The sequence below is a fragment of the Cinclus cinclus genome, chromosome 31 (assembly GCF_963662255.1).
Source record: "Cinclus cinclus chromosome 31, bCinCin1.1, whole genome shotgun sequence".
Taxonomy (NCBI): domain Eukaryota; kingdom Metazoa; phylum Chordata; class Aves; order Passeriformes; family Cinclidae; genus Cinclus; species Cinclus cinclus.
The window spans coordinates 2,240,475-2,260,856 of NC_085076.1; the positions used below are offsets into that span (position 1 = coordinate 2,240,475).

Here is a 20,382-nt window from a genome sequence, read left to right on the forward strand (position 1 = left end):
GTGGGAATTTGGGGTTAAAATGTGGGAATTTTGGGGTTAAAAATGGGAATTTGGGGTTAAAAAGTGGGAATTTTGGGTGAAAATGTGGGAATTTGGGGGTTAAAATGTGGGAATTTGGGGTTAAAATGTGGGAATTTGGGGTTAAAAATTGGGAATTCGGGGTTAAAATTTGGGAATTTGGGTGAAAATGTGGGAATTTGGGGTTAAAATGTGGGAATTTTGGGGTTAAAAAGTGGGAATTTGGGTGAAAATGTGGGAATTTGGGGTTAAAAAGTGGGAATTTGGGTTAAAATGTGGGAATTTGGGGTTAAAAAGTGGGAATTTGGGTGAAAATGTGGGAATTTGGGGTTAAAATGTGGGAATTTTGGGGTTAAAATGTGGGAATTTGGGGTTAAAAAGTGGGAATTTGGTGTGAAAATGTGGGAATTTGGGGTTAAAATGTGGGAATTTTGGGGTTAAAAAGTGGGAATTTGGGTGAAAATGTGGGAATTTGGGGTTAAAAAGTGGGAATTTGGGGTTAAAATGTGGGAATTTTGGGGTTAAAAAGTGGGAATTTGGGTGAAAATGTGGGAATTTGGGGTTAAAATGTGGGAATTTGGGGTTAAAATGTGGGAATTTGGGGTTAAAAAGTGGGAATTTGGGGTTAAATGTGGGAATTTGGGGTTAAAAAGTGGGAATTTTGGGTTAAAATGTGGGAATTTGGGGTTAAAAAGTGGGAATTTGGGGTTAAAATGTGGGAATTTGGGGTTAAAAAGTGGGGAATTTGGGTGAAAAAGTGGAATTTGGGGTTAAAAAGTGGGAATTTGGGGTTAAAATGTGGGAATTTGGGGTTAAAATGTGGGAATTTTGGGGTTAAATGTGGGAATTTGGGGTTAAAAAGTGGGAATTTGGGGTTAAAATGTGGGAATTTGGGTGAAAATGTGGGGAATTTTGGGTGAAAATGTGGGAATTTGGGGTTAAAATGTGGGAATTTGGGGTTAAAAAGTGGGAATTTTGGGTGAAAATGTGGGAATTTGGGGGTTAAAATGTGGGAATTTGGGGTTAAAATGTGGGAATTTGGGGTTAAAAATTGGGAATTCGGGGTTAAAATTTGGGAATTTGGGTGAAAATGTGGGAATTTGGGGTTAAAATGTGGGAATTTTGGGGTTAAAATGTGGGAATTTGGGGTTAAAATGTGGGAATTTGGGGTTAAAATGTGGGAATTTGGGGTTAAAAAGTGGGAATTTGGGTGAAAAAGTGGGAATTTGGGGTTAAAAAGTGGGAATTTGGGGTTAAAATGTGAGAATTTGGGGTTAAAATGTGGGAATTTTGGGGTTAAAATGTGGGAATTTGGGGTTAAAAAGTGGGAATTTGGGGTTAAAATGTGGGAATTTGGGTGAAAATGTGGGAATTTTGGGTGAAAATGTGGGAATTTGGGGTTAAAATGTGGGAATTTGGGGTTAAAAATTGGGAATTTTGGGTTAAAATTTGGGAATTTGGGTGAAAATGTGGGAATTTGGGGTTAAAATGTGGGAATTTTGGGGTTAAAAAGTGGGAATTTGGGGTTAAAAAGTGGGAATTTGGGGTTAAAATGTGAGAATTTGGGGTTAAAATGTGGGAATTTTGGGGTTAAAAAGTGGGAATTTGGGGTTAAAAAGTGGGAATTTGGGGTTAAAAAGTGGGAATTTGGGGTTAAAAAGTGGGAATTTGGGGTTAAAATGTGGGGGGTTTTGGGTTAAAATGTGTTTTTTGTTTTTTTATTTTTTCTTGGGGTGGATCTGTAATTTTTGAGGCGGGCAGGTGGAATTTTTGGGGTCCTCATCTGCCTTTCGGGCTCTGTGCCCGTGGTTGTTTTTTTGGGGATTTTTGGGGTTTTTTTTTTTTGGGGGGGGTTTGTTTTCCTGTGAGCTCCCCCACCTTTCCCGAATTTTTTTTCCAGTGCTGGAATTTTTATTTATTTATTAATTTATTTTTTCATTCTTCTTTCCTGAGCTTTTGCTTCTCTCTTCTTTTTTTTCCCCTCTCTCAATTTTTTTTTCCTTTAATCTCAAATAGATTTTATTTTTTCCCTCTCTCAATTTTTTTTTCTTTAATCTTAAATAGATTTTATTTTTTCCCCCTCTCTCAATTTTTTTTCCTTTAATCTCAAATAGATTTTATTTTTTCCCTCTCTCAATTTTTTTTTCTTTAATCTCAAATAGATTTTATTTTTTTCCCTCTCTCAATTTTTTTTCCTTTAATCTCAAATAGATTTTATTTTTTCCCTCTCTCAATTTTTTTTCCTTTAATCTCAAATAGATTTTATTTTTTCCCCCTCTCTCAATTTTTTTTTCTTTAATCTCAAATAGATTTTATTTTTTTCCCCTCTCTCAGTTTTTTTTTTCCTTTAATCTCAAATAGATTTTTTTCCCCTCTCTCAGTTTTTTTTTTTCCTTTAATCTCAAATAGATTTTTTTCCCCTCTCTCAATTTTTTTTTCCTTTAATCTTAAATAGATTTTTTTTTCCCCCCCCCTCTCCTCGCCTGGAGGGATTTGAAGAAAACCTGGGAGAAAAAAAAAACAACCAAAAACCAAAAAAACCAAACCATTTTTTCCCCTCTCTCTTGGGGATTTCCAAATTTTATTTATTTATTTTTTAATATTTATTTTATTTGTTTTTTCCTGGCTGCGATCCCTCTGTCCGCTCCTCTCTTTTCCTTGGATTCCCTTCCCCCCAACCCCCAAAAAAATAAAAAAAAATAAAACCCCCAAAAAATTCCAGGAATTCCCAAAGCGAGACACCAGAAACTTCCAATTCCAGATTCCCAACAACAACAAAAAGTGAAGAAAAAAAAGCGATTTTTTTTTTTTCTTATTTCCCGACAACAAAAAGTGAAAAAAAAAAAGCGATTTTCTTTTTTTTTTTTTATTCCTTTCTTGTTTTCTTTTTTTTTTTTTTTTTTTAATTGTTATTTTGTTAAAACGAATCCACAGAGGGAATCCAGGCCGGGGTAACAATCCCGGACATGTGGAATTATTACTTTTTTATTATTTATTTTATTTTATTTTATTTTTATTTTATTTTTATTTTATTTTTTCTTCTCCCAAATCCACCCAAATTCTTTTCCTGGGGCCTGAGGGGCCCCTCGGAGCTGCCTCCGCTCCCAGGAATGTGAGGAGGAGGAGGAGGAGGAGGAGGAGGAGGAGGAGGAGGAGGAGGAGGAGGAGGAGCGTAGCTCAGATCCAGATGTTATCCTGATGTTTGGGGCCGTTATCCCGATTTTTGGGGCCGTTATCCCGATTTTTGGGATCCTTATCCCGATTTTTGGGGCCTTTATCCCGATTTTTGGGGCATTATCCCGATTTTTGGGGCCGTTATCCCGAGTTTTGGGATCGTTATTCTGAGTTTTGAGAACATTATCCCGATTTTCGGGATCGTTATCCCGATTTTTGGGGCCTTGATCCCGATTTTTGGGGCCATTATCCTGAGTTTTGGGATCCTTATTCTGATTTTTGGGGCCGTTATCCCGATTTTTGGGATCCTTATCCCAATTTTTGGGATCCTTATCCCGATTTTTGGGGCCTTTATTCTGATTTTTGGGATCCTTATCCCGATTTTTGGGGCCTTTATCCCGATTTTTGAGAACATTATCCTGATGTTTGGGACCATTATCCCGATTTTTTGGGATCCTTATCCCGATTTTTGGGATCCGTATCCTGATTTTTGGGATCCTTATCCCGATTTTTGGGGCCTTTATCCCGATTTTTGGGATCCTTATCCCGATTTTTGGGGCCTTTATCCCGATTTTTGGGATCCTTATCCCGATTTTTGGGATCCTTATCCCGATTTTTGGGATCCTTATCCCGATTTTTGGGATCCGTATCCTGATTTTTGGGATCCTTATCCCGATTTTTGGGATCCTTATCCCGATTTTTGGGATCCTTATCCCGATTTTCGGGATCCTTATCCCGATTTTTGGGGCCATTATCCCGATTTTTGGGATCCTTATCCCGATTTTTGGGATCCTTATCCCGATTTTTGGGATCCTTATCCCGATTTTCGGGATCCTTATCCCGATTTTTGGGGCCATTATCCCGATTTTTGGGATCCTTATCCCGATTTTTGGGGCCTTTATCCCGATTTTTGGGATCCTTATCCCGATTTTTGGGGCCGTTATCCCGATTTTTGGGATCCTTATCCCGATTTTTGGGATCCTTATCCCGATTTTTGGGGCCTTTATCCCGATTTTTGAGAACATTATCCTGATGTTTGGGACCATTATCCCGATTTTTTGGGATCCTTATCCCGATTTTTGGGGCCATTATCCTGATTTTTGGGATCCTTATCCCGATTTTTGGGGCCTTTATCCCGATTTTTGGGATCCTTATCCCGATTTTTGGGGCCTTTATCCCGATTTTTGGGATCCTTATCCCGATTTTTGGGATCCTTATCCCGATTTTTGGGATCCTTATCCCGATTTTTGGGATCCGTATCCTGATTTTTGGGATCCTTATCCCGATTTTCGGGATCCTTATCCCGATTTTTGGGGCCATTATCCCGATTTTTGGGATCCTTATCCCGATTTTTGGGGCCTTTATCCCGATTTTTGGGATCCTTATCCCGATTTTTGGGGCCGTTATCCCGATTTTTGGGATCCTTATCCCGATTTTTGGGATCCTTATCCCGATTTTTGGGGCCTTTATCCCGATTTTTGAGAACATTATCCTGATGTTTGGGACCATTATCCCGATTTTTTGGGATCCTTATCCCGATTTTTGGGGCCATTATCCTGATTTTTGGGATCCTTATCCCGATTTTTGGGATCCTTATCCCGATTTTTGGGATCCGTATCCCGATTTTTGGGGCCGTTATCCCGATTTTTGGGATCCTTATCCCGATTTTTGGGATCCTTATCCCGATTTTTGGGGCCGTTATCCCGATTTTTGGGATCCTTATCCCGATTTTTGGGATCCTTATCCCGATTTTTGGGATCCTTATCCCGATTTTCGGGATCCTTATCCCGATTTTTGGGGCCATTATCCCGATTTTTGGGATCCTTATCCCGATTTTTGGGGCCTTTATCCCGATTTTTGGGATCCTTATCCCGATTTTTGGGGCCGTTATCCCGATTTTTGGGATCCTTATCCCGATTTTTGGGATCCTTATCCCGATTTTTAGGGCCTTTATCCCGATTTTCGGGATCCTTATCCCGATTTTTGGGATCCTTATCCCGATTTTTGGGGCCGTTATCCAGATTTTTTGGATCCTTATCCCGATTTTTGGGATCCTTATCCTGATTTTTGGGGCCTTTATCCCGATTTTTGGGGCCGTTATCCCGATTTTTTGGATCCTTATCCCGATTTTTGGGATCCTTATTCTGATTTTTGGGGCCTTTATTCTGATTTTTGGGACATTATCCCGATTTTTGGGATCCTTATCCCGATTTTTGGGATCCTTATCCCGATTTTTGGGACCATTATCCTGAGTTTTGAGAACATTATCCTGATTTTTGGGATCCTTATTCTGATTTTTGGGGCCGTTATCCCGATTTTTGGGATCCTTATCCCAATTTTTGGGATCCTTATCCCGATTTTTGGGGCGTTATCCCGATTTTTGGGATCCGTATCCTGATTTTTGGGGCCGTTATCCCGATTTTTGGGATCCTTATCCCGATTTTTGGGGCCGTTATTCTGATTTTTGGGGCCTTTATCCTGATTTTTGGGACATTGTCCCAATTTTTGGGATCCTTATCCCGATTTTTGGGATCCTTATCCCGATTTTTGGGGCCGTTATCCCGATTTTTGGGATCCTTATCCCGATTTTTGGGATCCTTATCCCGATTTTTGGGGCCGTTATTCTGATTTTTGGGGCCTTTATCCTGATTTTTGGGACATTGTCCCAATTTTTGGGATCCTTATCCCGATTTTTGGGATCCTTATCCCGATTTTTGGGGCCGTTATCCCGATTTTTGGGATCCTTATCCCGATTTTTGGGATCCTTATCCCGATTTTTGGGGCCGTTATCCCGATTTTTGGGGCCGTTATCCCGATTTTTGGGATCCTTGTCCCAATTTTTGGGATCCTTATCCCGATTTTTGGGGCGTTATCCCAATTTTTGGGATCCTTATCCCGATTTTTGGGGCGTTATCCCGATTTTTGGGATCCTTATCCCGATTTTTGGGGCCTTTATCCCGATTTTTGGGGCCGTTATCCCGATTTTTGGGATCCTTATCCCAATTTTTGGGATCCTTATCCCGATTTTTGGGGCCTTTATCCCGATTTTTGGGGCCGTTATCCCGATTTTTGGGATCCTTATCCCAATTTTTGGGATCCTTATCCCGATTTTCGGGATGCTTATCCCGATTTTTGGGGCGTTATCCTGATTTTTGGGATCCTTATCCCGATTTTTGGGATCCTTATCCCGATTTTTGGGGCGTTATCCCGATTTTTGGGATCCTTATCCCGATTTTTGGGGCCTTTATCCCGATTTTTGGGGCCGTTATCCCGATTTTTGGGATCCTTATCCCAATTTTTGGGATCCTTATCCCGATTTTTGGGGCCTTTATCCCGATTTTTGGGGCCGTTATCCCGATTTTTGGGATCCTTATCCCGATTTTTGGGGCCTTTATCCCGATTTTTGGGGCGTTATCCCGATTTTTGGGGCGTTATCCCGATTTTTGGGGCCGTTATCCCGATTTTTGGGATCCGTATCCTGATTTTTGGGGCGTTATCCCGATTTTTGGGGCGTTATCCTGATGTTGGATCCCAAATCCTGACGCTGGGGGGATACTGGGGGGATACTGGGGAAAAGCAAAAAAAAAAAAAAAAAAAAAAGAAAAAAAAGCAAAAAAAAGAACAAAGGAAAAAAGAAAGAAAAAAATGAGAAAAAATAAGGAAAAATAAAGAAGAAAAAAAGGAGAAAAAAAGAGAAAAAGACCAAAAAATAAAAAAGAAAAAATGAGAAAAAACATACGGAAAAAATGGGAAAAATAGACCCAAAAATAAAAAGAGGAAAATAAGAAAAAAATAGAAATAAAAAGATAAAAATAACAAAAAAGAAGAAAAAAGGAAAATAAAATAAAAATACCATAAAATAAAAATGGAATAAAATAGAATAAAATAGAATAAAATAAAATAAAAATAGAATAAAAAATTAAAATAAAATAAAAATAGAAGAAAATAAAATAAAATAAAAATAAAATAAAATAAAATAAAGATACCAAAAAAAATTAAATAAAATAAAAATAGAAAAAAATAAAACAAAAATAAAAATAGAATAAAAAAAATAAAATAAAAATAAAATAAAATAAAAATAGAATAAAAAAAATAAAAATTAAAATAAAATAAAATTAAAAAAATAAAATAAAATAAAATAAAATGAAATAAAAATTCCATAAAATAAAAATAAAATAAAAATAAAAATAGAATAAAATTCCATAAAATAAAAATAAAAATGGAATAAAATAATATAAAATAAAATAAAATAAAAATAGAATAAAATAAAATAAAATAAAATAAAATAAAATAAAATAAAATAAAAATAAAAATAGAATAAAATAAAATAAAATAAAATAAAATAAAATAAAAATAAACTAAACTAAAATAAAAATAAAATAAAAATAAAAATAAAATAAAATAAAATAAAAATAAAATAAAATGAAATGAAATGAAATAAAATAAAATAAAATAAAATAAAATAAAATAAAATAAAATAAAAATAGAATAAAGTAAAATGAAATGAAATGAAATGAAATAAAATAAAATAAAATAAAAATAAAAATAAAAATAAAAATAAAAATAGAATAAAATAAAATAAAATAAAATAAAAATAAACTAAACTAAAATAAAAATAAAATAAAAATAAAAATAAAAATAAAATAAAATAAAATAAAAATAAAATAAAGTAAAATAAAATGAAATGAAATGAAATAAAATAAAATAAAATAAAATAAAATAGAATAAAAATAAAAATAAAAATAGAATAAAATAAAATAAAATAAAAATAAAAATAAAAATAGAATAAAATAAAATAAAATAGAATAAAATAAAATAAAATAAAATAAAATAAAATAAAATAAAATGAAAATAGAATAAAGTAAAATAAAATGAAATGAAATAAAATAAAATAAAATAAAATGAAATGAAATGAAATAAAATAAAATGAAATAAAATAAAATAAAATGAAATAAAATAAAATAAAATAAAATAAAATAAAAATAAAAATAAAATAAAATAAAATAAAATAAAATAAAATAAAATAAAATAAAAATAGAATAAAGTAAAATAAAATGAAATGAAATGAAATGAAATGAAATGAAATGAAATAAAATAAAATGAAATAAAATAAAATAAAATAAACTAAACTAAAATAAAAATAAACTAAAAATAAAAATAAACTGAAGTAAAGTGAAGGGTCCGAGCCCCTTGGAGCAGCTCCCGCCTCATTCCAGGGCCGTTGTGTCCCTGCAATAATTGATTGATTTATTCCCTTTATTCCCTCCCCTTGTCCCCCCGAATTCCCCAAAATCTCCTTGGTTGTGTCTGGGATTTGGGATTTGGGATCTGCCTGCAGCTGTCCCCAGTGAACAATTAACGGCGAGGGATTAATTAATCCAACCAATCAATTCTTTCCATTCATCACAAATTCAGTTTTAACCCCAAGACATCTCCGGAGGGCGGATGGAGCCAATCCCAGATTGGGGGGGGGAAAAAAAAAAAACCCAAAAAATTAATCGGAATTTTCCTCCTTTTTTAGCCTTTGGAACGCGAGTTCGGCAGCCCGGCCCCGTTCCCAAAATCCCGAAGGGGTCTGGGGCAGAAATTTGGGGTTTTGGGGCAGAAATTTGGGGTCTGGGGCAGAAATTTGGGGTTTGGGGTCAGAGTTTTGGGGTCTGGGGCAGAAATTTGGGGTCTGGGGAAGAAATTTGGGATTTGGGGTCCGAGTTTTGGGGTCTGGGGCAGAAATTTGGGGTTTTGGGGTCAGAGTTTTGGGGTCTGGGGCAGAAATTTGGGGTTTTGGGGTCAGAGTTTTGGGGTCTGGGGCAGAAATTTGGGGTTTTGGGGCAGAAATTTGGGGTCTGGGGCAGAAATTTGGGGTTTGGGGTCAGAGTTTTGGGGTCTGGGGCAGAAATTTGGGGTCTGGGGAAGAAATTTGGGATTTGGGGTCCGAGTTTTGGGGTCTGGGGCAGAAATTTGGGGTTTTGGGGTCAGAGTTTTGGGGTCTGGGGCAGAAATTTGGGGTTTTGGGGACAGAAATTTGGGATTTGGGGTCAGAGTTTTGGGGTCTGGGGCAGAAATTTGGGGTTTTGGGGCAGAAATTTGGGATTTGGGGTCAGAGTTTTGGGGTCTGGGGGCAGAAATTTGGGGTTTTGGGGCAGAAATTTGGGGTCTGGGGCAGAAATTTGGGGTTTTGGGGGTAGAAATTTGGGGTTTGGGACAGAAATTTGGGGTTTTGGGGGTAGAAATTTGGGGTCTGGGGCAGAAATTTTGGGGTTTGGGGCAGAAATTTGGGGTTTTGGGGTAGAAATTTGGGGTTGGGGACAGAAATTTGGGGTATGGGGCAGAAATTTGGGGTTTTGGGGCAGAAATTTGGGGTCTGGGGCAGAAATTTGGGGTTTGGGGTCAGAGTTTTGGGGTCTGGGGCAGAAATTTGGGGTTTTGGGGCAGAAATTTGGGGTCTGGGGCAGAAATTTGGGGTCTGGGGAACAAATTTGGGATTTGGGGTCCGAGTTTTGGGGTCTGGGGCAGAAATTTGGGGTCTGGGGAAGAAATTTGGGATTTGGGGTCCGAGTTTTGGGGTCTGGGGCAGAAATTTGGGGTTTTGGGGACAGAAATTTGGGATTTGGGGTCAGAGTTTTGGGGTCTGGGGGCAGAAATTTGGGGTTTTGGGGCAGAAATTTGGGGTTTTGGGGCAGAGTTTTGGGGTCTGGGGCAGAAATTTGGGGGTTTGGGGCAGAAATTTGGGATTTGGGGTCAGAGTTTTGGGGTCTGGGGGCAGAAATTTGGGGGTTTGGGGCAGAAATTTGGGGTCTGGGGCAGAAATTTGGGGTTTTGGGGGTAGAAATTTGGGGTTTGGGACAGAAATTTGGGGTTTTGGGGGTAGAAATTTGGGGTCTGGGGCAGAAATTTTGGGGTTTGGGGCAGAAATTTGGGGTTTTGGGGTAGAAATTTGGGGTTGGGGACAGAAATTTGGGGTATGGGGCAGAAATTTGGGGTTTTGGGGCAGAAATTTGGGGTCTGGGGCAGAAATTTGGGGTTTGGGGTCAGAGTTTTGGGGTCTGGGGCAGAAATTTGGGGTTTTGGGGCAGAAATTTGGGGTCTGGGGCAGAAATTTGGGGTCTGGGGAACAAATTTGGGATTTGGGGTCCGAGTTTTGGGGTCTGGGGGCAGAAATTTGGGGTTTTGGGGACAGAAATTTGGGATTTGGGGTCAGAGTTTTGGGGTCTGGGGGCAGAAATTTGGGGTTTTGGGGACAGAAATTTGGGATTTGGGGTCAGAGTTTTGGGGTCTGGGGGCAGAAATTTGGGGTTTTGGGGCAGAAATTTGGGGTTTTGGGGCAGAAATTTGGGGTCTGGGGCAGAAATTTGGGGTTTTGGGGGTAGAAATTTGGGGTTTGGGACAGAAATTTGGGGTTTTGGGGGTAGATATTTGGGGTCTGGGGCAGAAATTTGGGGTCTGGGGCAGAAATTTGGGGTTTTGGGGGTAGAAATTTGGGGTTTGGGGCAGAAATTTGGGGTTTTGGAGGCAGAATTTTGGGGTTGGGGGGCAGAGATTTGGGGTTTGGGGGCAGAGTTTTGGTGTTTGGGGGCAGAAATTTGGGATTTGGGGCAGAAATTTGGGGTTTGGGGGCAGAAATTTGGGGTCTGGGGCAGAAATTTGGGGTTTGGGGTCCGAGTTTTGGGGTCTGGGGGCAGAAATTTGGGGTTGGGGGCAGAAATTTGGGGTTTGGGGGGCAGAGTTTTGGGATTTGGGGGCAAAAATTTAGGGTTGGGGTCAGAATTTTAGGGTCTGGGGGCAGAAATTTTGGGGTTTGGGGGCAGAAATTTGGGGTTTTGGGGCAGAAATTTTGGATTTTGGGGCAGAAATTTGGGGTTTGGGGCAGAGTTTTGGGGTTTGGGGCAGAAATTTTGGATTTTTGGGGCAGAGTTTTGGGGTTTGGGGCAGAAATTTTGGATTTTGGGGCAGAGTTTTGGGGTTTGGGGCAGAAATTTGGGGTTTTGGGGCAGAGTTTTGGGGTTTGGGGCAGAGTTTTGGGGTTTGGGGCAGAAATTTTGGATTTTGGGGCAGAGTTTTGGGGTTTGGGGCAGAAATTTGGGATTTTGGGGCAGAGTTTTGGGGTTTGGGGGCAGAAATTTTGGATTTTGGGGCAGAGTTTTGGGGTTTGGGGCAGAAATTTTGGATTTTGGGGCCAGAGTTTTGGGGTTTGGGGCAGAAATTTGGGGTTTTGGGGCAGAGTTTTGGGGTTTGGGGCAGAAATTTTGGATTTTGGGGCAGAGTTTTGGGGTTTGGGGGCAGAAATTTTGGATTTTGGGGCAGAGTTTTGGGGTTTGGGGCAGAAATTTGGGGTTTTGGGGCAGAGTTTTGGGGTTTGGGGGCAGAAATTTTGGATTTTGGGGCAGAGTTTTGGGGTCTGGGGGCAGAAATTTTGGATTTTGGGGCAGAATTTTGGGGTTTGGGGCAGAAATTTGGGGTTTTGGGGCAGAGTTTTGGGGTTTGGGGCAGAAATTTTGGATTTTGGGGCAGAAATTTTGGATTTTGGGGCAGAGTTTTGGGGTTTGGGGGCAGAAATTTTGGATTTTGGGGCAGAGTTTTGGGGTTTGGGGCAGAAATTTGGGGTTTTGGGGCAGAGTTTTGGGGTTTGGGGGCAGAAATTTTGGATTTTGGGGCAGAGTTTTGGGGTCTGGGGGCAGAAATTTGGGGTTTGGGGCAGAAATTTGGGGTCGGGGGCAGAAATTTGGGGTTTTGGGGCAGAAATTTTGGATTTTGGGGCAGAGTTTTGGGGTTTGGGGGCAGAAATTTGGGGTTTTGGGGCAGAGTTTTGGGGTTTGGGGCAGAAATTTTGGATTTTGGGGTCAGAGTTTTGGGGTTTGGGGCAGAAATTTTGGATTTTGGGGCAGAGTTTTGGGGTTTGGGGCAGAAATTTGGGATTTTGGGGCAGAGTTTTGGGGTTTTGGGATCAAACTTTTAAAAAATCCCCTCGGCCGCTCGCGGTCTCCTCCTGCCACCTCGCGGGCTTTTGGTTTCTAAAATAAAATGGGAAAGAAATTCCTTGGATTTTCCTTTCCCTGCCAGGTCGGGAATGCGGGATGGGGCTCAGAGGAGAAAAATCCCAGGAAAATGGGGGGGATCTGGGGGGGGGGGGGAACGGGAATTTCTGAGGGGCTGGAACGGGAATTTTTGGGGCTGGAACGGGAATTTTTGGGGCTGGAGTGGGAATTTTTTTAGGGTTGGAACGGGAATTTTGGGGGGCTGGAATGAGATTTTTTGGGGGCTGGAATGGGAATTTTTGGATGCTGGAATGGGAATCTTTGGGGGGTTGGGATGGGAATTTTTGGGGGCTGGAACGGGAATTTTTGGGGGCCTGGAGTGGGAATTTTTGGGGGCTGGAATGGGAATTTTTTTGGGGCTGTAATGGGAATTTTTGGGGGTTGGAATGGGAATTTTTGGCGCTGGAATGGGAATTTTTTGGGGCTGGAATGGGAATTTTTTTGGGGCTGTAATGGGAATTTTTGGGAGCTTAAATGGGAATTTTTGGGGGCTGGAACGGGAATTTTTGGGGGTTGGAACGGGAATTTTTGGGGGGCTGGAGTGGGAATTTTTGGGGGGCTGGAACGGGAATTTTTGGGGCTGGAACGGGAATTTTTGGGAGCTGGAATGGGAATTTTTTGGGGGTTGGAACGGGAATTTTGGGGGGCTGGAACGGGAATTTTTGGGAGCTAGAACGGGAATTTTTGGGAGCTGGAATGGGAATTTTTGGGAGCTGGAACGGGAATTTTTGGGAGCTGGAATGGGAATTTTTGGGAGCTGGAACGGGAATTTTTGGGAGCTGGAATGGGAATTTTTTTGGATGCTGGAACGGGAATTTTTGGGAGCTGGAATGGGAATTTTTGGGGGCTGGAACGGGAATTTTTGGGAGCTGGAATGAGATTTTTTGGGGGCTGGAATGGGAATTTTTGGATGTTGGAATGGGAATCTTTGGGGGGTTGGGATGGGAATTTTTGGGGGCTGGAACGGGAATTTTTGGGGGCCTGGAGTGGGAATTTTTGGGAGCTGGAATGGGAATTTTTTGGATGCTGGAATGGGAATTTTTGGGGGCTGGAATGGGAATTTTTTTGGGGCTGTAATGGGAATTTTTGGGAGCTGGAATGGGAATTTTTTTGGATGCTGGAACGGGAATTTTTGGGAGCTGGAATGGGAATTTTTGGGGGCTGGAACGGGAATTTTTGGGGGTTGGAACGGGAATTTTTGGGGGGCTGGAACGGGAATTTTTGGGGGGCTGGAGTGGGAATTTCTTTGGGGGTTGGGATGGGAATTTTTTGGGGCTGGAACGGAAATTTTTGGGGCCTGGAACAGGAATTTTTGGGAGCTGGAATGAGATTTTTTGGGGGCTGGAATGGGAATTTTTGGGAGCTGGAATGGGAATTTTTTGGGGGTTGGAACAGGAATTTTGGGGGGCTGGAACGGGAATTTTTGGATGCTGGAATGGGAATTTTTGGGGGCTGGAATGGGAATTTTTTTGGGGCTGTAATGGGAATTTTTGGCGCTGGAATGGGAATTTTTTGGGGGGCTGGAACGGGAATTTTTTTGGGGGGTTGGGATGGGAATTTTTTGGGGCTGGAACAGGAATTTTTGGGGGGCTGGAACGGGAATTTTTGGGGGTTGGAACGGGAATTTTTGGGGGGCTGGAGTGGGAATTTCTTTGGGGGTTGGGATGGGAATTTTTTGGGGCTGGAACGGAAATTTTTGGGGCCTGGAACAGGAATTTTTGGGAGCTGGAATGAGATTTTTTGGGGGCTGGAATGGGAATTTTTGGGAGCTGGAATGGGAATTTTTTGGGGGTTGGAACAGGAATTTTGGGGGGCTGGAACGGGAATTTTTGGATGCTGGAATGGGAATTTTTGGGAGCTGGAATGGGAATTTCTGAGGGGCTGGAACGGGAATTTTTTTGGATGCTGGAATGGGAATTTTTGGCGCTGGAACGGGAATGTTTTTGGGGGTTGGAACGGGAATTTTTTGGGGCTGGAACGGGAATTTTTGGGAGCTGGAATGAGATTTTTTGGGGGGCTGGAACGGGAATTTTTTTGGGGGTTGGAACAGGAATTTTTGGGGTGACACCAAATCCATTCTCCCCAACATTTTGGGATCACCATCCTGCTTTTCCCAACTGGGATTTTTTTTTTTCCCCTTTTTTTTTTTAATTTTTTTTTTTTTTTTTTCCCCTCACAGCCTTCCTCCATCAAGAGGAAGAGGCTGGACCCAGCTTTGGTCTCCACCGTTTACTTGGAGGTGATGGAAAAAATCCACGTTGGGTTTTTGTTTTTTTTTTGGGGGGGGGGGGATTTTCCAATCCCTCCCACCCCCCCCCAAAAAAAAAAAAAAAATAAAAAAAAAAAAATCCCAAAAATGTCCCTAAATCCTACCCGTTTTCTTTTAGGATAACAAGGATTACTGGCACTTGGGTTTCCCAAATCTTAAGCGTTCCTTAAATCCCAGAATTTCCATCCCTGTGGAATTCTCCTCCAGGCTCCACCCGCATCTCACCTGGCGGATTGGAGAGATTCAGAAATTTGGGGTTTTGTGGGGTTTTTTTTTTGTGTTTTTTTTGTTTTTCCCCCCAAAATTCAACCCCCAGCTGATGATTTTGGGATGGAAAACTCTCTATGAACGGGAGGATTTGGGATCGGGGGGGGGGGGGGAAATGGGAATTTTGGGGGGGTTTTTTTAGGGTTTGGAAAGTTTGGGATTTTTATTTTTTTTTTTTTTTTTGGGGGGGGGGTTGGTAAATACCGCTGAGTTTCAAAATTGACTTGGTGTCGTTTTTTTTTTTTTTTTTCCCTTTTCCCCCTGGAATTTTTCCTAAAAAATCCATCCCAAAATTCCCTCTGGGGAATTCCTTAAAAACCACCCCAAAAATTCTCCATGGGGTGGAAGAATTTTCCCTAAAACCCACCCCAAAAAATTCCCCATGGGTTGAATAATTTCCCTTAAAATCCACCCCCGAAAAATTCCCCACGGAGGGGAACAATTTTCCCTAAAACCCATCTTAAAATTCCCTATTAGGGAATTTCCCTAAAACCATCCCCAAAATTCTCTCCCAGGGAATTCCCTAAAATTCCCCTTAAAGGTGCAATAATTTCCCCTAAAACCCATCCCAAAATTCCTCCTGGATCATCCTCACCCCAAAAACCCAAGCGGGGAACAACCCGGGAGGGGCTTCCACAACACCACAGTAATTTACCTTAATCACCCTCATTTGCATACAGGAATAATTAACCGGGGGCGGGGACACCAGGTGTGTCCCGTGCCCATCCCCCACGACGGGGCTGGACCCACCTGGGATCCTTTTTTTGTCCCTTTTTCCTCTTTTTTTGTCCCCTTTTTTTTGTCCCTTTTCCTCTTTTTTGTCCCCTTTTTTTGTCCCTTTTTCCTCTTTTTTTGTCCCTTTTTCCTCTTTTTTTGTCCCTTTTTCCTCTTTTTTTGTCCCCTTTTTTTGTCCCTTTTTCCTCTTTTTTTGTCCCCTTTTTCCTCTTTTTTTGTCCCCTTTTTTTGTCCCTTTTTCCTCTTTTTTTGTCCCTTTTTCCTCTTTTTTGTCCCCTTTTTTTGTCCCTTTTTCCTCTTTTTTTGTCCCCTTTTTCCTCTTTTTTTTCCCCTTTTTTTGTCCCTTTTTCCTCTTTTTTTGTCCCCTTTTTTTGTCCCTTTTCCTCTTTTTTGTCCCCTTTTTTTGTCCCCTTTTTCCTCTTTTTTTGTCCCTTTTTCCTCTTTTTTTGTCCCTTTTTCCTCTTTTTTTGTCCCCTTTTTTTGTCCCCTTTTTCCTCTTTTTTTGTCCCTTTTTCCTCTTTTTTTGTCCCTTTTTCCTCTTTTTTTGTCCCCTTTTTTTGTCCCCTTTTTCCTCTTTTTTTGTCCCTTTTTCCTCTTTTTTTGTCCCTTTTTCCTCTTTTTTTGTCCCCTTTTTTTGTCCCTTTTTCCTCTTTTTTTGTCCCTTTTTCCTCTTTTTTTGTCCCCTTTTTTTGTCCCTTTTTCCTCTTTTTTTGTCCCCTTTTTCCTCTTTTTTTGTCCCCTTTTTTTGTCCCTTTTTCCTCTTTTTTTGTCCCTTTTTCCTCTTTTTTGTCCCCTTTTTTTGTCCCTTTTTCCTCTTTTTTTGTCCCCTTTTTCCTCTTTTTTTTCCCCTTTTTTTGTCCCTTTTTCCTCTTTTTTTGTCCCCTTTTTTTGTCCCTTTTCCTCTTTTTTGTCCCCTTTTTTTGTCCCCTTTTTCCTCTTTTTTTGTCCCTTTTTCCTCTTTTTTTGTCCCTTTTTCCTCTTTTTTTGTCCCCTTTTTTTGTCCCCTTTTTCCTCTTTTTTTGTCCCTTTTTCCTCTTTTTTTGTCCCTTTTTCCTCTTTTTTTGTCCCCTTTTTTTGTCCCTTTTTCCTCTTTTTTTGTCCCTTTTTCCTCTTTTTTTGCCCCTTTTTCCTCTTTTTTTTGTCCCCTTTTCCTCTTTTTTTGTCCCTTTTTCCTCTTTTTGTCCCCTTTTTCCTCTTTTTTTGTCCCCTTTTTTTGTTCCTTTTTCCTCTTTTTTTGTCCCCTTTTTCCTCTTTTTGTCCCCTTTTTCCTCTTTTTTTGTCCCCTTTTTGTCCCCCTTTTGTCCCTTCCCCCCCCCCCCCCCCCCCTTTTCTGTCCCTTTTTTGTCTTTGCCCTTCCACCTTTTTGTCCCCCTTTTGTCACCATTTTGTCCCTTTTTGGAACTCCCACAGAATTCCAGGGATTGGGGAGGGGGAAGGGAAGAATTCCCACAGAATTCCCAGGACTGTCCTGGGGTTTGGGGAAAGAATTCTGGAAGAAGAAGGGAAGGCTGAGCTGGGATCGAGGCCAACCCGCTCACCCAGAATTCCAGGAATTCCCTCTGATCAACCTTTCCTGAGCCCCTTCCCATAATTCCCAACCCTTTTCCCGTGGTGAAATCATCCCAAATTTCCCACCCTGGCCCAGCTCGAGGCCGTTCCCTCTTGTCCAGTCCCATTCCCTGGGATCAGATCCCAAATCCCCTCCTGGATCCCCCCTTTTCTCCAGCCTGAGCTCCCTCAGGATTCTCCCTTCCCTGGATATTCTCAACAGGACAATCCCTGGAATTGCATCCCTGGATCCTCCCCCGTTTTTATTCCCACCCAAATTTGGGAATGCCAGAGCCTTTTCCATGCCCTGGGACCAAACTCGGTAATTCCAAAGGACAAAACTCCACCAGGAAAAGCAGGACAAGCCCTCGGGGTTAATTGGGGCACTAATTACACCTCACTAATTAAACACACCCAGCTCCAAATCACGCCAGGAGTGACAACCCCCCCCCCATCCTCTGGAAAATTCCCAGCTCTCCAAGACGGGAAGAAGAAATAAATTCTAATTTTTCGTGTTTGTGTCCTGAGCTGCAAAAGGAGGAAAATCCAGGTGATTAATAAACTTTTATTAACGAGGGGAGCTCATCATGCTGCTGTGACAACAACACAAGGAGTTAATGGACACAGAGAGCTTCCAGAGGGAGCAGGATTTCCCTGGATTCGGGATTTACAGAGCCAGTCCCGGCTTTTCCAAGCGATTTTTTTTTGGGGATTTTTAAGGGCAGCAGGGTTTAATTCCTGGATTTGGGATGAGCCGCCCTTCCCCTCTGGGAAAAAATCTGGGATAAAAGCACAGGAAAACCGGTCTGGAAAGAAGGGGGGGGGGGGGGGGGGAAAAAAAAAATCCTGCTAAATGTGGGGGAAAAAACAACCTTCAATCCGGCATTCCAGGGTGGGGAAAAAACTGGGAGGAGAGGATGGGAATGGCCAAGGGGAGGGAGTAGGTTGGAAGCCGGGATGGGGGAGAGGGAATTTCCTGATCCAGGAGAATTCCTAGCGGAACTGGAGGGGGCTGATGCGCAGCCCCAGCACGTCCTTCCCGATCTCCGTCACCTGCAGGGACAAAGAGAGGATTTAGGGGTGGAAATTTGGGATTTAGGGGTGGAAATTTGGGATTTAGGGATGAAAATTGGGGATTTATGGGTGGAAATTTGGGATTTATGGGTTATGTTTGTGGCCGTTGCTCCTTGGCCTGGGAGCATTGGGAAGGGTCTGGGAGTATCCCGAGAACCCCTGGGGGGATTTGGGTGTGAGTTTGAGGGATTTGGGTGGAAATTTGAGGGGATGTTTGAAATATTTGCATGAATATTGAAGATATTTCCATGAATGGACAAATCTTCCCCCTCAGCCTCCTCCAGACCAACCAGGCCCAACTCCCACAGGCCTCCCTTGTGGGAAAACCCCTCCAGAGCCAAAATCCCCTCTCAGAGGAGAGATTTCCATGGATATTTGAGGTATTTCCATGAATACTGCAAGTATTTCCATGGATATTTGAGGTATTTCCATGGATATTTGAGATATTTCCACGCATGAACAAATCTCCCCCTCAGTCTCCTCCAGACCAACCAGGCCCAACTCCCACAGGCCTCCCTTGTGGGAAAACCCCTCCAGAGCCAAAATCCCCTCCATGGATATTTGAGGTATTTCCATAAATATATTAAGTATTTCCATGGATATTTGAAATATTTCCACGCATGAAAAAATCTTCCCCTCAGTCTCCTCCAGACCAACCAGGCCCAACTCCCACAGGCCTTCCTTGTGGGAAAACCCCTCCAGAACCAAAATCTCCTCTCAGAGGAGAGATTTCCATGGATAATTGAGCTATTTCCATAAATATATAAAGTATTTCCATGGATATTTGAGATATTTCCACGCATGAACAAATCTCCCCCTCAGTCTCCTCCAGACCAACCAGGCCCAACTCCCACAGGCCTCCCTTGTGGGACTCCCCCCCGCAAACACAAAATGTCCTCCCCAAGGACAGCACCGAGCCCTCCAAGAGCTCCAAAGCCCGAGTTCCCCCAGAGCGGGGCAATGGCGGGTGGCACGGTGTCCCCTCACCGTGGTGACACGGCAGATCTGGCCCCGGAACTCGGGGCTATAGCAGGCACCGCTGAGGGGGCAGCGCTCCAGGGCCTTGCCGCGGTAGATGGGGCGGAAGGAGGCGGCGCAGATGTCGAAGGGGTTGTGCTGGTCGTAGTTGAGCTGGTGGCTGTCGATGGGGTTTTTCTCACACGCCGCCAGGATCTTCCGTGTCTGCGCAGGGGAGATCCCGAAAATGGGGAATAAAGGGGGTTTGGGGATGGGGATACATCGAAAATGGGGAATAGCAGAGGTTTGGGGATGGGGATACATCAAAAATGAGGAATAGAGGGGGTTTGGGGATGGGGATACATCGGAAATGGGGAATAGAGGGGGTTTGGGGATGGGGATACATCAAAAATGGGGAACAGCAGGGGTTTGGGGATGGGGATACCCTGAAAATGGGGAATAGAGGGGGTTTGGGGATGGGGATACCCCAAAAATGTGGAATAGAGAGGGTTTGGGGATGGGGATACATCGAAAATGGGGAATAGAGGGGGTTTGGGGATGGGGATACATCAAAAATGAGGAATAGAGGGGGTTTGGGGATGGGGATACATCAAAAATGGGGAATAGCAGGGGTTTGGGGATGGGGATACCCTGAAAATGGGGAATAGAGGGGGTTTGGGGATGGGGATACCCCAAAAATGTGGAATAGAGAGGGTTTGGGGATGGGGATACATCGAAAATGGGGAATAGAGGGGGTTTGGGGATGGGGATACATCAAAAATGGGGAACAGCAGGGGTTTGGGGATGGGGATACCCCGAAAATGGGGAATAGAGGGGGTTTGGGGATGGGGATACCCTGAAAATGGGGAATAGAGGGGGTTTGGGGATGGGGATACCCTGAAAATGGGGAATAGAGGGGGTTTGGGGATGGGGATACCCCAAAACTGGGGAATGCAGAGGGTTTGGGGACAAGGACACCCCAATAAAGATGTTTCCCGACTTGAGGGCCGCATCTGAGGACCTCACCTTGGTTTTGGGGACAGGGCCGTTGGGGACAGTGATGTTTGGGGACAGTGATATTTGGGGACAAGGCCATTTGGGGGTCTCACCTGCTGGGCCACCTCGGGCTTGGGGCCGAGCTCGAGCAGGCGCCGGGCGAAGGTGGCGGCGCTTTTGAAGTTCTTGAGTTTGAAGAAGAGGTTGAGGGCGGTGCGGAGCACCAGGATCATGTGCACGGGCTGCAGGTTGGAGTGTGTGAAGTAGGCGGCCATCTGCCAGGGAAAGGATGGAAAATCGGGATGAAATCCT

At 42.5% G+C, this 20,382-nt stretch overlaps 2 protein-coding genes across 2 annotated transcripts in view; one reads left to right on the plus strand and one right to left on the minus strand.

Annotated features, from left to right (window-relative positions):
- LOC134055128 (methanethiol oxidase-like) overlaps positions 1-17,987 on the plus strand; it is a 28,510-nt gene extending 10,523 nt beyond the window's left edge. The window contains exon 7 of the mRNA XM_062511259.1: positions 17,935-17,987. Within this exon, the coding sequence (XP_062367243.1) occupies positions 17,935-17,987 (53 nt within the window). The remainder of the gene's footprint in view (positions 1-17,934) is intronic.
- COPA (COPI coat complex subunit alpha) overlaps positions 17,593-20,382 on the minus strand; it is a 44,846-nt gene continuing 42,056 nt past the window's right edge. Inside the window, exons 32-34 of the mRNA XM_062511260.1 lie at positions 20,184-20,345; positions 19,105-19,299; positions 17,593-18,096 (exon numbers count right to left, since the gene is read on the minus strand). Coding sequence (XP_062367244.1) covers positions 18,037-18,096; positions 19,105-19,299; positions 20,184-20,345 — 417 coding nt within the window. The 3' untranslated portion in view covers positions 17,593-18,036. The remainder of the gene's footprint in view (positions 18,097-19,104; positions 19,300-20,183; positions 20,346-20,382) is intronic.